Below are 15,411 nucleotides of genomic sequence, written 5' to 3'. Positions count from 1 at the left end.
CGTTTCGATTGCCATAAAGCAGTTTCACTGCATGCGTTTTACGGGGAAAACTTCCCACATTTTCACCATTAATTTTTTTTATTTTGGCTGCGTAAGCTTTATAACAACGCACAAATGCACCGAGTTTAATTTAATGCAGTTCAGGAAATGTTTTTTAAATCCACAATTTAGTAAATTGTAAATATTTTGCATAGAATATAATTGTCTGGACAAGTATTGATTCAGGACTTTTGCAATGTTTTCTATTTAATGTGCAAAGAAATATAGTCACTGTATTTAATCAAATTAAATATATGTATGTTAATATATAAAGTTTTAAAATGTTGAGCGCATTATACGATATAATACTCGTACAAAATGTTTAATTTTACAATACATTAAGTTCATATTAATAAACTTAGGCACGTAATATACAGTTAAAAGTTGGTTTAAATTTGTGCTAAATAAGTAAATTTTTCCATTTTGAATTGCCAACCGTTCCAATTTGTCAGTGCTGTGAGACATTGTAAGTGCTGCAAAACGCGATATTCCTCATATCGATATTGCGCGCTGTAACTATCGATACCTGTTTACTGCTTATATTATCATCCCTATGCGCAGAGTTTCGCGCCCTTTTAGTAGAAAATGAATGCCTGCTCACACATTTTCCGCGTAATTAAATCGTTTGTGTGAATTGGGGTAGTGGAATCAATTAAAAACCATATTATTTATTGTGTAAAATAAGCACAAGACACAATGGACATCGATGCAGAAGTGGGTCAGGCGTACCACACGGTGCAGTTGTCGACAAAAGAAATGCTCAAAAACAATCGACGTCAACATTATTGCAATGTAAGTAATTTTCATGAACTTTTCGCTGTGCTGTGCAGTGCATTTTATGCAATTATAACAACAACCACCATTGTATTTGTTGCTAATGAATAATCTAGATGATTGACTTGCTGGCCAGCAGCTGCAAGGCCTCGGGCCTGATAACCACTTCCTTTACGAATGAGGAATTGGTCGAGTTCTGGCTGGGCGACATTTTGCCGCTAATGTTTGACACAGATCGCAATATACAGAATTGTGCCATGGCCGCGATGGCCGAGGCTCTGGTTGCACTCGATGTGTCTGTCATACACGCTGCCAAATGTTGGCCCCAGATACGCAGCGAATTCGTCAACAACTACACGACGCTCATCGGGGAGATGCGCGATGCAAAAAACAACAATTGGCACAAGATCTGGACGCTGCTGGTGCAGATTATGGACAGCGAAATGCTGCGCGGCTGCACCTACATCAACAAATTTCTTGCCGTCGTCGAGCTGGGCTTTCGCAATCCCGACAATGGCGTGCGCTCCGAGGCATTTCTTTGCTGGCGCGTACTTATCAAGATCTTTGCCGCCTATAATGAGCTGGCGGCGGGCAAACGTTTGCGTCTGCTCCTCATTCCACTGCGCACATCCCAGTCGCGTTCGCCGCACGTAAGCGGCATTAAGCTGCGCGTCTGGTGGTATTTAATCAGCTGCCTGGATGTCGAGCTGCCCAAGTCGTTCGACAATGCTGTTGAGTATTTTTTGAGCTTTTTGTTTGGCGGCGGCGCACGTGGCAATGCAACGGGCCTGGCGCACAGCTATCAGACGGCAAGGGAGCTGGCGCTGCCTTGCCTGGTCGCCCTGTGGAATATGGAACCAGCCTCGGCCGCCCTGCAGCGCCTGCTGCGTGACATGCGCCTCGAGGTGCTCCGCCAGCCCTCGCCGCTTATGAACTCGGAGCTGCTGCAGCAGCACTGGCGTCCCATGCTGGCAGCGGCTGTTGCCGGCATGCAGCTGCTCAGCCAGGCAGAGCACAGCTCTGAGACGGAGCAGGAGCTGTTGAATTTGCTGCTGCGCAATCTGACGCTGGCCATGTTCCAGCTACGCGTGACCCCCTTTACGGTCGCCTGTTGTGCGGAGTTGGAGAAGACGCTACCCGGCGACGGCAGCATTGTGCGCTCCGTTTTCAATGCCTGCGCTGGCCTAGCCATGCCGCCGCAACGCGTAGACTCCCTCGAAGTGCTGGAAGCTTGTCTGAAGTTGTGTCTGAAGGCGCGCGCCGAGGTGCCGCCCGCAATTATGCAGCGCTGTGTCGCGCTCATCTATGCCGCGGAGCAGCTGAAGACGCGCAGCACCAGCGAATTCCGTCAGCTCAGCAGCTTTGCGGAGCTGCTCATGCAAAATAACGACGAGGAGGACTACGAGACCTTCGGGCTCAAGCTGCAGATATGGCGACAGGTCTCCGGAGCACTGCTCGACTACTTGCGTGACCATGCGCTCGAATATCGCGTGGCGCACAATGCTGCGTTCGTGGATAGCTGGATTCTGTGGCCGCTGCTGACAAGCGCCAGCTTTGCCGGGCGACGCGCCAACAGCTCCTTCGACGGCGCCTTCTGTGAGCAATGGCGGCAGCTCATCAATGCGGGCCACAATGCCAACGAGCGCAAGAAGTTCGTTGCGGATCTAAAGACGGCGCTGATCGAGCTGCTGAAGAATGGCAGCAAAGAGGAGCCACATTTCGCGGAGATGTTCGACATATATGTCAGTGCGGTGCTTAGGCTGGGCATCTGCAAGGACTCGCCCCTCTACAAAGATGTCTTTGCGCTGCTTTACGCTGTCTTCGAGCGTCCGGCACTGTCCCAGTCGCTGCTGGAGGGCTGTCTCAATACGCTGCGCAATCTCATACTGGAGCTGCGCCAGAACGAGCTGATGGTCGTGTTCGATGCACTGAAGCCCACTTTGAGTGCGGCGCTTCAGTGCTGGAACAAGGGCAAGTACGAGGGCAGCTTTCTCAGCGAGTGGAAGCGCGCCATTCAGGAGAAATTCCGCAAGCTGTCCATGAAGAGCATGGCCAATCAGCTAAAGGATCTGTTCAAGGGCGACGACCTCTTCGTTATCATACCCTCCGTATGGAGCTTGAATCCGGACAAGCTCACCGATCGCCAGAAGGAGCGTTTCGCGGAGAAGTCCGACATACCAGCGCTGTACAATGACATGAGCCAGTCGCAGGACTCGTCCTCCATCAAACCCTGGACACCCAAGAAGGTAGTCATCGCCAAAGGCAAGCAAACCGAATTGGCCCTAAGCGGCGGCGACAGGCAAACGGAGCAAGATAAGGACCAGGACAGCGATGGCGTGACCATCATTGAAGAATCGCCAACTGATCCGCCCACGACTCCAGCTGCTGGGGTTTCCACGCCCACACGCCGACGCCGGCTATCGGAAGTAGTCGGCACCGAGTCGAGCAGCGCGGAGAAGTACCAATTCCGCAAACCGCGCGCGCAAATTGAGGAAGAGGCCAAGCCAACGCCCGTTCCTGCCGGGGATACATCTGTGCGCCAGACACGCAAACGTGCTGCACAAAAGGACAAGCAAATCGAGCAGCCACCAGCAGCAACCGACAGACTGCGTTCACCCAGAAAGCAGACAGCAACCCCTCAAGCAACAACAGGTAAGAAGTCCATCAACAGGCTCTGCGAATCGTCTTTCTTATGTTTGTCTCATTTTTTTTCCACAGCTGCCAGCAAAGCCAGCGCACAGAAGGTCAAGGACACTGCCAAACTCACCCCAATGCAGAGCGAGGATCTGTTCGCTGAATTTGCAACCCCGACACCTGCTGCACAGGTGCTGCACGAGCCGGCCAAAAAAACGTCGAGTGTGCCGGATACGCAGCTGATTGTTTCGCCAGAACCGGCTGTCGAATCGGTGGCCAGCACACAGATGCCGTCAGAGCCCATGGGCGATCCCATGCCCATGACAGAGAGCTCGCCCAAGAAGCACAACACACGACTTTGCAATTTGGTAAGTCCACAAGAAACTAGCTCGGGGTAGATATATTGGCATATTATGTGAAAGTAAAAGGTACTTGTGAGGGGGAATAGAAAGATTCCAACTATGGAAGGAACTGAAGGAATAATAGGAAAGCATTGGACAGCTAAGAAGGAAACTCAAATAATTTTAACAAGATGGTTATTAAGTGAATAATTAATATTTAAATAAAAGGAATAGAAACTAAATAAGTGAAGTCAAGTTATCCGACCATAGATGTCTTAAATGAAAGGACAATTTATTTATGTACCATGAATATAAACATGGAGGACCATGGATGAAGGAAGGAATACAATAGATCTATGAGTACTAAAAGCAAAAGTCACCATGGACACAAATTTGAGTGAAAAATGGATCTTTCATATAGTAGAGAAATGGATGGAAACCTATTAATAGCCTGGAGGACAAGGAAAGCAATTTAATAGGCATAAAAAGGAATTCCGACTTAGCTAAGCCCTTGTCTAAGTACACTCAATTAATCTCAAATATGTAAATCCATTTTGGCAGAGCTCTCCGCCGGACCGCAAGCAGACAAACAACTCGACGAGTCCGACGCTGCGGCCCAAGCCGTCGGCCCATTTGACCGGACGCGGCGCGCAGTTGATTAACATGATACGGAACAAGAAACTGGATGCTGGAGCAAACTATAATACACTGGCCGCGTCGACGTCGGTGGCTACTCGCAGCCAGGGAACGCCGGCTCGCCAAATGGAACGCGCCGAGCTGGTGTCGACGCCCACCTGTGAACTGAACGAGCTGGCCGCGGCGGAGCACACGTCCACGCCCATACAGCAGACCAAGGATCTGCTGATATTCTCAAAGCGGCTGCCATCGCCGTCGGCGAGTCCGTCCGCGTCAATATTGAAGCGAAAGCTGCGCTGCGAGAGCATCGATGACTTTGAGTCGCCGGCACTGAAGCGTAAACGGGTCAGTTTCCATGATCCGCCCGTGTCCATAACGAAGGAGTATCTGCGCGATGTGGAGGAGACGCGGAGCGGCAAGCCGAAGCGCTGCCTGCTGCTGGACAAACTTGCCCAGACCACGGAGGTGCGGCAGGCGCTGAAGCGACGCGGCCGACTGGACAGCATCATCGAGATCGAGAAGTTTGCGCACGAACAGACCGCCAGGAGCGCGGCCGTGGATAAGTCAATGGACAAGTCCCATGAAGCAATGGAGGACGAGGCTTTCGATACGCTCAAATGGAATGAGACAACAACGACCACAGCGGGCGGCAGCGATGAGAAGAACCAGCCGGAAGCCGAGGCTCTGCCTGCTGGCACGCCCAGTCGTGACCTGGCCATACTTGATGCAGAGTCCGCATTGGATCTGGTTGTGGAGCAATGCTCGCTGGATTCTGTGCTGGAGCGTTTCTTTGCCAAAGCCCGCAGCTCGCCGCTGAAGGGCGCCCACAATCTGGCCAAACTCCTGTCCACTCAGATGAAGGCCAACGACAAACTGAAGACCACGGTGCTGGAGACGCTGTCCGAGAATCATTCGAAAGATTTCCTGGATCATGCAGTGCGCGAGAACCTGTCCTCGGTGGTGTGCGATCGCCTCAATCTCAACTCCGTGCTGGAGTACATTTGCGCCAAGTCGAAGATCAACAACGCCTGCCGGGCCAGCCTCTTGGCCCAGGTGCCAGCGATGATACGCCTGGAGTCGGAGCGCTTGAGTCTGCTCCAGCAGCTGTTGCAGCATTGCAACCTCGGCGATGACCAGCTGCTCGATCTCATTGGCCAGTTGATGCAGCTGCGCGACAATCGGAGCAACTGCATCCTTGCCAGCGGCAGCGCCGGCGCCGGTAGCATTAATGACAACGTCGCCGAAACAGCGGCCGACTCATCCTCCAATTTGTGAGTCGAATATTACTTCCTGAAAGTATTTTATATCTATTTTTGACGGCCATTATCAAGAAATCGTTTGACCTGATATCTGCCGTAGCCTAAGTTACATTTTTTATAGTTATACGCCGTTTATGGCACCTGCTTTTACGGCTTACCCCGATTACAATTACATATATATATATATATATGGAATACAAATTATTTTTACCCAAAGCCCAATGACAACATTAACATCATTTCAAACATTTGCAGGAGATAGCAATTGGGGAATTATTCTTCTTAAGATCATTTAATAAATATAAAATGTTTTTTATACTCGTAAAACTGTCCATAGTGTAATTTTGAAGGATATCTTATCGGTTTCTGAAAGATACAATATAGTACAATACGTTAATCTTTATAGTGAAAACGAGAGTCGGTAGATTTGTGAGATCCGTAAGCTATCCATTGTAGGTAGAAAATTTATACTTGAACTTTACATTTTTATTAAGTATATAATCCTTATCCACATAAAAATGGGTTTCAAGAGCTTAGGGATATAGCAAGCTGATCTATTTTTAAATTTCTCGCTCTAAAAAATACTATAATTATAATTATCTAACTTGATATCTCAATTAAATTAATTAATTAATTAATTTACAGAGTACCTACTAGTCGGTCACTTTCGACTAGAGCATTTACACTGCCCTTATATGTGATTCTCACAACCTTTTGCCCAGCCCTTCTGGTCACACTGCTTCAATAATAATCCCCATAAGCTTTATCCACAGCGAAAGCTCTTAAGTGGACATTTTGACCCAGTAACCTTCAGTGGAGGATTTGGCTACGTTGTCGCAGCAAAGATAAGATTACTAGTATGCATATTAAGTGCTAGTAGAGCAGCTACTAAAAGCCGCAAGTATTCATATTTGTTGGCATGTGTATTTGCCGTGTACAATTCCATTGATAATGTTCACGTGCGGACATTGCGTCTCGCCGCGAGCTTTATCAGTCGGCGGCGTCTGCCGACATCGTGTGACGGCGAGCTTTAAAGCTTTCCGCGTAAGCGTGCGGCGCGGAACAGTTGCCGGCTGAAATGGCCAAGAGCTGAGAACCCGCTACGAAGAAACGATACGTTTTATATCAAATGCAGATACCAAAAGAAAAGACAGCAAAAACAAAACAATCGCCTGACAAACTGGCAAGGTTATTTGTAGGTCTGCACTTTGTGGGTCTGGGTCTGGCTGTATATAAATAGCCTGTTGTTGTTGCCTTTCTTCTGGCTAGACAATTGTTGCTGACCTAACCCAAGCTGCTGGACGTCATCATGCACGTCCAATGTCTGCTCCCTGTCTACGAATTGTTATTTCTTTCTCTACTTCTTCTCCGGATGACGTCGGACCTGAATTAGCACTGGATTTGGGCTATAGCTGACGTTTCTAATTTCGGTTATTTAATTTGTGTTAGCTGTCGCTAATGAATCATTCATAAATCGCGGCAAACCAAGTGGAATGCGTAAAGCAATTGACGAAATTCCGCTTATCAATGGGCAATTCACAGTTACACTGCACAGCAGGGAAATAGTTTCGTGCAGAGGCTGGACAAATAACTAGGTATGGGGAAAAAAATAATGGGAAAAATACTAAGGGAATAAATTTAGAATAATGGGAATAGAGAGAGAGAGAGAGAGAGAGAAGAATACTATGGGAAAATGAATATGGATAATATAGGTAAATAATTAGACCCTTCCATAATCAATTCATTTCGATATGCGAAATCAAAATGAATACTCGACTTTATAAACATATTTGAACTTCAAATTCAACTGTCAGGCCAGAGCAATTTTTTTTTTTAAATCGAAAATTTGATTGTGCAGTGCTTGGATTAATTTTATCTCTTATGACGCTTCGTGCCGCCATTTATCAGCCTAGATATGCGAGTAAGTACTCCCATAGTATCTACAGACCGGCATATGTGCAAACAAATTGAATAATCACAAAGTCATGGGGTGAATATAGTGAATAGGCCGGGATGCGACTATAAAATACTCTATAACTCAAAATAGTTATATATGAGCTTATATGAATCAGAGACCTGCATGCATTTGAAAATGACTGAACCTTGTACTTTAAGATCGCATCGCGTGTTGAAAATTAATCATGCTATTTACTTTGAACTATTAGCCTAGCATGCCCTCTCTGTGCATAGTGCGACAGGGCAGAGCATTGTTTAAATATGCGTGTCTAAAGATATGAATATAGAATAGCGCTCGGTTAGTTACAAAATGAAAATAAACTAATAGGTAAAAATAATATAAACGACGCCGTATCGCCGCCACAAGGTGAACTCATCATTCACGAATAAACGAGTGTGTGAATAGTTCGTGAGTTTCAACTTTTTGCCGAGTGCTTGCTAGCCAATTAGACGTGTGTTATAGACGCGAGAGCGGATGTAAGAACAGCTGTTGCTTAGAGAAACGGCAAGGGGGAGGTGCAGTTCGACAAGTTGCAAATTCTCTGAGCCAAAAAAGCTGCACATGCAACGGCAACAGCTGCTGCACAGCCCAGCAAAAGCAGCCAAACAGCCAACCAGCCAAAAAGCCAGCCAGCTGTGAACGAACGGTCTGCGTTTAGAGCGACGACGACTATCAACGCACACGGACGGGGTAGCAGGCAGCAGAGCAGCAGACAGAACAGTTCACAAATTTCCAGCAGCGACGATTACGAATTTCCAGCATCGGAATAACAACAACGGTAAGCTTAATACACAATTTGAACTAGCTCAATGCGGTCGCGCGGGCAATAACAGCACTAGCAGCAGCAGCAGCAGCAGACCGAGCCGAGTGCGAGTGCTAAAAGTGAATAAAAACTCTGATGTAATCATTCGCTATTACGCTCGCCACAAAAAAAAAAAAAAAAAAATTCAAATCGCATTGAATTTCTTCAAATATCGCCGCCGTTGTTGCCGCTGCGGACTCTGTTAGATTTTATTCAGCATTTATTGCGTGCCGCGAACGGTTTGGCTGGAAACAACTCAAGGTAAACATTTGGTACGCGCCTGGAAACGCATAAACGACGCAGCTCAAATTGTAGGTACATTTTTATGCGTTTATTCAACACTGGGCAAAGCTTTGTTTGAGTCTACCTACGCACTGCTGCGGCATGTCATGGAACTAAGCGCGCCCATATCGATTTAACACACTGAACGGAATTTTTTTTTTTGTTGCCAATTGTACATGTGTACGTGGGAATGTTGGAATGAAACACACACACACACACACTCGGTTCCAATGGTGCGCGCGCCGGCAGCGCTAAAAAGTTCGCAACAAAAAGCTTGTAGCGTGCTCTCTCCCATTGCTTTCGCGCTCTCACCACATGAAAAGAGAGCGACGAAAGAAAGAGACATTAACTGAAGAAAAAGAAAAAAACAAGTGCTTAATATGCCGTTTAATTAAATTTTAAAAATAATTTTTAATTAGCTAAATAACAATAAAGAGAGCGTTTCGTTGCCTTAAGAGAAGATGTCGTCGCGCATGTTTAAATTCGGCGTCACCGCCGCCAGCGCCTGTGTGGGCTCCGTAATTGCCTCATGGACCATCGATCGCTGGAACTCGCCGCATGTGGTAAGTGCAAATCGCTTTTGGCCATTAGCCAGTCCTTAACCAAATTAGCTCCACAGGTCAACAATGCCATGCAACGCCCACCCAAACGCAAGCGCACCCTGCCCATGCGCAGCGAACAAATCAAATCCCTGATGAGCGGCGAGGAATTCGATGTGCTCATCATTGGCGGCGGCGCCACTGGCGCTGGCTGCGCCCTCGACTCCATTACAAGAGGTTCGTATAAAATACCCTTTACAATTAACTGCATTTAAAGGGTTCGCTTCGACACAGGTCTAAAGACGGCACTCGTCGAGCTGGATGACTTTGCCAGCGGCACCTCATCGCGCTCCACCAAGCTAATCCACGGTGGCGTGCGCTATCTGCAGAAGGCTATTCTAGGCGTAAGTATGCTCAGATTCTGTATACTTGCAGCAAGCAGGTATTACCCCGCCAGAAACTCTAATGGTGCCGGGTAATCCCTGCGAGTCCAGTAAATAGGAGTATTGTGTTTCATTAAAGCTTAGATCCTAGATCGTAGATAACTAAGGCTAGAAGTAATGCTTGTTTTTGTGTATATCTATCGCTACAGCTAGATCTTGAGCAATATAGAATGGTTAAGGAAGCGCTGGCGGAGCGCGCCACAATGCTTGAATCGGCGCCACATTTGACGCATCCGCTGCCCATTATGCTGCCCGTCTACACGTAAATAGCTCGACTCGACTGCTGACCACGCGGATTTATAAATATTGTTTGCATTTCAGGTGGTGGCAGGTGCCGTATTTCTGGGTGGGCATCAAGGCGTACGATCTGGTGGCTGGCGATCGCAATGTGAAGAGCTCGTACTTGCTGTCCAAGAAGGATGCACTGGAGCTGTTTCCCATGTTGAAGAAGGATAAGTTGTGCGGCGCCATTGTCTACTATGATGGCCAGCAGGATGATGCACGCATGTGCCTGGCGGTGGCTTTGACGGCGGCTCGTCATGGCGCTACCGTCTGCAATCATGTGGAGGTCAAGGAGCTGCTCAAGAAGGACGACGGCACCGGCAAGAAGGTGCTGTGCGGCGCCAAGGTCAAGGATCATATCTCTGGCAAGGAATTTACGGTCAAGGCCAAGTGCATCATCAATGCCACCGGCCCCTTCACCGACTCCATTCGCAAAATGGACGATCCGACGGTGAAGAGCATCTGCTGTCCCAGTTCGGGTGTGCACATTGTGCTGCCCGGCTACTATAGCCCCGATCAGATGGGTTTGCTCGATCCCTCAACATCTGATGGACGCGTCATCTTCTTCCTGCCCTGGCAACGGCAAACAATTGCCGGCACAACAGATCTGCCCTGCGAAATAACGCACAGTCCCACCCCGACCGAGGATGAGATTCAGTTCATCTTGAGCGAAATCAAAAACTATCTCAACGCCGACGTTGAGGTGCGTCGCGGTGATGTGCTGTCAGCCTGGAGTGGCATACGCCCGCTCGTCTCCGATCCCAACAAGGACGATACACAATCCCTGGCGCGCAACCATATCGTGCATGTCAGCCCCTCGAATCTGATCACCATTGCCGGCGGCAAGTGGACCACGTACAGAGCCATGGCGGAGCACACCATGGATGCGGCCATCAAGGGTAACTATTCATTAAGATATCTGGTGTTAAATCAGCTTGAACTGCCTTAATCTTTGCCAGCCTGCAACCTGAAGCCGGAGCGCGCCGAGGCTGTCACATCGTATCTGAAAATTGAGGGCGGCCAGGGCTGGACACCCACCATGTACATACGCCTGGTGCAGGATTTCGGGCTGGAGTGCGAGGTGGCTCAGCATCTGGCCAAATCGTATGGTGATCGCGCCTTTGCCGTGTCCAAGATGGCATCGCTCACCGGCAAACGCTGGCCCATCATTGGCAATCGCATCCATCCCGAGTTCCCCTACATTGATGCCGAGATTCGTTATGGCGTGCGCGAATATGCCTGCACCGCTGTGGACATGATTGCACGCCGGCTGCGTCTGGCTTTCCTCAATGTGCAGGCCGCCTCAGAGGCGCTGCCCGTCGTCGTGGACATTATGGGCGAGGAGCTGCAGTGGTCCAAGGAGGAGAAGGAGCGCCAGCTCAAGCATGCCACAGAATTTTTGGCTAACGAAATGGGACACACCATCAATCGCCAGTCAAAGGAAAGAATACCCATCAAATTGTCCAAGGAGGAGATTCAGACATATGTCAAACGCTTCCAGCTTATCGACAAGGACAAGAAGGGCTACGTATCCATCAACGATATTCGTCGCGGACTCAAGAGCTTCGGCGACGGCGATGTCTCCGGCGAGCAATTGCACGACATTCTCAAGGAGATCGACACCAACATGAACGGCCAGGTCGAGCTGGATGAATATCTACAGGTGCGTATTTACACAAAATCAAAATTTATTTCATTTCACATTACACAAGACACATTACAAAAGTTAAAATTGCAGTCGGGTATAACCGACTGCCTAATACTCGGTTTACAGTCTAATAGACTGAGTCGATGTCGTCCTGATTTTTGGGCTGGCGACTATAGGCAGTGTACATTTATTTTTAATTATATTAATTGATCTTAGAGGGGATGATATGATTAGTTTACATGCTAGCTTCAAGGACGACGACACGTCTGACACGGATATATATAGGTATCCCAATTTCTCTCTTAAACGGACACACAAACGGACATTGCATACAAAACACACTTCTTTCACATCGAGCCGAGTCAAGTTACATACACATATATATATCAAATATATAAAATCAAATTGCACAGATGATGTCCGCGATAAAGACGGGCGATGTGGCCTATTCCCGGTTCGCTCGCATGGCCGAGCTGGAGGAGCAGAAGCACGATGCGGCTAACCTGAAGCAGAAGATCAGCGTTGATCGCTCCGGCGGCGGCTTGTAAGCGACTTAAAGGACGAGGACTTCACGCGTTCATCTACTAGGACTAAGCTGCAACGAATTATACAAACTATATAAACAACTTCTTTACATTTTGCTGTTAATAAAGTCTTGAAACTCACACCGACAGCTACGTTACGCAATGCAACAGCTACTGAACTCTGCCGGAGACTGTTGACTTGGAGCTGGCGGTTGCCTTTGAGCTGGCTGTTGCCTTGGAGCTGTCTGGTTTTTTGGAGCTGGCTGCTGCTTTGGAGCTGACTGGTTTTTTGGAGCTGACTGCTGGTTTGGAGCTGCCCCCGTCTGTCGTCCATTCCTTTGCTCGTCTTGGCTGAGGCGTTCCGCGCGTGTGCCTAGGTTTTAAGCATAACTTGTTAGTTAAAGGACGCCCATCCAGGAGTACTCTTTGAGTCCATCTTACTGAACGAGGATCTGACATTTCTGTCAATATCCGCCGTCAAGTTGCCATCGGCGCGCTCGAGCGTATAAATATGTGCCACGACGCAGTTGAACATATCGTCGCGTTGACGTTGTGTGAATGCGGCAAACAAGTCCAGTTTGGGATCCCAGAAAAAGAGCAGCTTACCATTGCGGCCAGACGTTGCCAAGGAAGTCTTCAATTCTCTGCACATCTGAAAAAACGGACAGACTTTTAGACGCCAGGATGTTTATAGAATTGATTGAAATCAAGTATATTTTTGAAATAGGATTGTAAATTTGAAAAATACTTGCTCGAGGCACTAATTCGTCTTTCTTATCATACTTACGTCTATCAATATATCCTTTAGCGTCTTGGTACTCCAATAGGCGTCGGATTTGGCCTTGATTTGCCACAGAAACAGGGTCTTGATATAATAGCTCTTCAGATTGTTCATATTTTGTTTGCTATCGCGAAACTTCTTCATAAATTTAATAGTTTCCTTCAGCTTTTGCTTGCCCTTGATCATAACATTTTCGGCATCGTAGTAGGAGGCGCGAAAGGACACGTTGTTCGCTTCAAATGGCTTCAAGGGTTTCGGTATCGCGTCCCAATACCGAATATCCTTAAAAAACCTAAGCTGCTCTGGCTCCAAAATATTTTGTCTGGCAATCAACCTAATGGCTGGCACAAAGTCCACCGAGTATTTAATATCCCTGTCGTTGATAAACATCGTGTGTGCCGGGCCGCATCGCCTGTAGACAATTGGCGTGACCCTTCCGTTGACCTCGATTTTGTTGCCCATTTTGTTTAGAGCCCGTGTCACGGCGCCCTGTATCATGTTCTGCATCTTGTCCTCGAGCAGCAAATTCCTGTTCGTGACTAATTTTTTCAAATACGTGTAAGAGAGCTGGTTGTGCTCCTGTTTCTCCAGAGCGTTTAGCACCTCGGTCATGTCCAAGGTAACATTGCCGGGTCGCCTGGGATCCTTTTTCACAATAATCCTGTCATTCTCGGGAAACACCAAATGAATTACCAAATCAAATTCGTCCGGTTTCGTAATCTTCAAATTGTCCGCATAACTTCCTGTATTTATGTATATATATATAGGGGGATAGAGTGTAGACCGCATTACTAAAGCCCAAATAAAGCCTATATTATATACGCGAATAGTCAGCTTGATAAAGTGTTCGGTTCACACAATCCCTTATCGCATCTAGTTTTATAGCTTCATGATGTATGGATTTCTTGGAAGCAGTTACGCAGATCTTGATAAGATCCCAATAAAGTGCAACTCTTCAGATTACAAATTGGGAACTAAACCTTTATCTTTGGAATATCGCGGACCTGCCGGCAAATGCCAATGATATTCCAGTTAAGTCTAGTCAAATGATGAAGGAATCCAATAATTCGTTAGGTTCAAATCTTGGATAATAATATTAGATTTTATGCCAAAACAAGCTTTATGATAGATTTTAATAGAACTAAAATATCTTTTTGAAACATTTTTCATACATTAAATTGAGCCACAAATTGTTTCTAAATGCAAATAATGGTATTCGATTTGAATTTCCAATTCAACTGGGAGACAGAAAATAAAACTAGTTTACACAAACGGAAATTTGAACTTCCAGCACAGCGAGCCGCGCCCCTAAGTGAGGCGGCACATGCTCACACAGACACACACACACACACACACACACACACACACAGATGGCACGCATTAAACAACACACACGCACATATACAGACAGGGTATGCCCTATATGCTATGCATGCATGCGTGTAACGATTCCAAATCTGTGTTGGCTTTCCAGCTGCAAATGCCACGTTGACGCCACAGACACAGTTACACGTTGCAGTTCCTTTTTTTGCTTGGGTTTCGCTTACCACCCAATTTGTGGCCACACAACCATTTGCCAAGTGGCTGTTCCTCCTGCAGCGTTTTGTAGATCGAATTTCGCAGTACATTATAATGATTTGTAAATATTTGCCGATCACCGTTGATATTTATATAATCTGCATTGGTTGCATGTAGAATCTGTTCTAGCAATGACATTTTTTTTCGCACTTGCACTGCAGTTAACTGATCTTAACGTGTCCAACATCAAGAATAAACTGAAACGGCATACTGCAAACTGTAAAGAAGAAAATTAAGAGTGGGTCTCAGTTGCAGCGATAACGAAGCGAAATGAAAGTTCGCTCTCTTAGTCTCTCACTCTCTCTCTCTCTCTCTCTCTCTATGCTACGTTTATTTAATAAAGTTTATATGTATTTTTTTTTTGCTTTAGGGCAAATGTCTGCGGGACTTACTCTTAATTTTTTTTTTCGGGAAATGTCTGCACACAAGCAATACATTTTCGGGACTTTTCATTTCTGTTTGCTCATTTTGATAATCGTTCTTTCTTTGATGATCTTTCAGGGGGCAGGTCATATTTGAAAAGGTCAATGTTGGCGTAGTTCTGTGTATTGCCCGCGTGTCTATACAATGTAGCACTTGAGTTTGTATTTTTGTTTGTTTATGGAGAAATGTGTGGAGTCAAGAAATACATTTTCGGGAATTAAGTTCTGTTTGTATGATGATTTATTGTGCAGTTCATATTTCAAAACAGTGATCAGATTAGTTGAAATAAAAACACAGTTTCAGCGCGCCGAAGATTGAATTCCCTTGAATAAATAGAGCTTAAAGTTTTTTTGTAGCAGCAATATGATACATATTTTGCCAATATAGTCAAGCCAACTTTGCAATCTTTAATAAACAAAATAGTTACTTATACAGTTAATAAATACGTGGTCCGATCGGATCTGGCAGA

General features: G+C 46.6%; 3 protein-coding genes across 5 annotated transcripts; 2 read left to right on the top strand and 1 right to left on the bottom strand.

Moving 5' to 3' along the window:
• Positions 1-596: 596 nt before the first annotated feature.
• On the top strand, positions 597-6,305 carry Rif1 (Rap1 interacting factor 1). Its single transcript, XM_002050550.4, has 4 exons — positions 597-831; positions 930-3,465; positions 3,532-3,815; positions 4,350-6,305. Exons 1-4 carry the CDS (start codon positions 736-738, stop codon positions 5,697-5,699), a joined length of 4,266 nt encoding a protein of 1,421 aa, XP_002050586.1. The 5' UTR covers positions 597-735; the 3' UTR covers positions 5,700-6,305.
• A 1,878-nt stretch (positions 6,306-8,183) lies between these two features.
• On the top strand, positions 8,184-12,301 carry Gpo1 (glycerophosphate oxidase 1). Its single transcript, XM_002050551.4, has 8 exons — positions 8,184-8,418; positions 9,144-9,287; positions 9,344-9,500; positions 9,558-9,667; positions 9,856-9,968; positions 10,028-10,887; positions 10,948-11,651; positions 12,050-12,301. The coding sequence occupies exons 2-8, from the start codon at positions 9,186-9,188 to the stop codon at positions 12,182-12,184; spliced, it is 2,181 nt and encodes a 726-aa protein (XP_002050587.1). The 5' UTR covers positions 8,184-8,418; positions 9,144-9,185; the 3' UTR covers positions 12,185-12,301.
• cGlr1 (cGAS-like receptor 1) lies at positions 11,657-14,720 on the bottom strand. Of its 3 annotated transcripts, none has more exons than XM_015173650.3 (5): positions 14,489-14,720; positions 12,948-13,684; positions 12,602-12,812; positions 12,303-12,533; positions 11,657-12,250 (listed from the first exon to the last, which is right to left on the bottom strand). In XM_015173650.3, the coding sequence occupies exons 1-4, from the start codon at positions 14,655-14,657 to the stop codon at positions 12,316-12,318; spliced, it is 1,335 nt and encodes a 444-aa protein (XP_015029136.2). In that variant the 5' UTR covers positions 14,658-14,720; the 3' UTR covers positions 11,657-12,250; positions 12,303-12,315. The 3 variants fall into 3 exon arrangements, with proteins under 3 accessions (XP_015029136.2, XP_070065993.1, XP_015029135.2); XM_070209892.1 differs by having other exon boundaries at positions 11,657-12,226; XM_015173649.3 differs by having other exon boundaries at positions 11,657-12,231; positions 14,489-14,719.
• Positions 14,721-15,411: the final 691 nt, after the last annotated feature.

The sequence above is a fragment of the Drosophila virilis genome, chromosome 5, assembly GCF_030788295.1.
Source record: "Drosophila virilis strain 15010-1051.87 chromosome 5, Dvir_AGI_RSII-ME, whole genome shotgun sequence".
Classification (NCBI taxonomy): domain Eukaryota; kingdom Metazoa; phylum Arthropoda; class Insecta; order Diptera; family Drosophilidae; genus Drosophila; species Drosophila virilis.
Note: the sequence above shows the minus strand (reverse complement) of the source record. Positions and strands in the feature narration are given on the sequence as shown.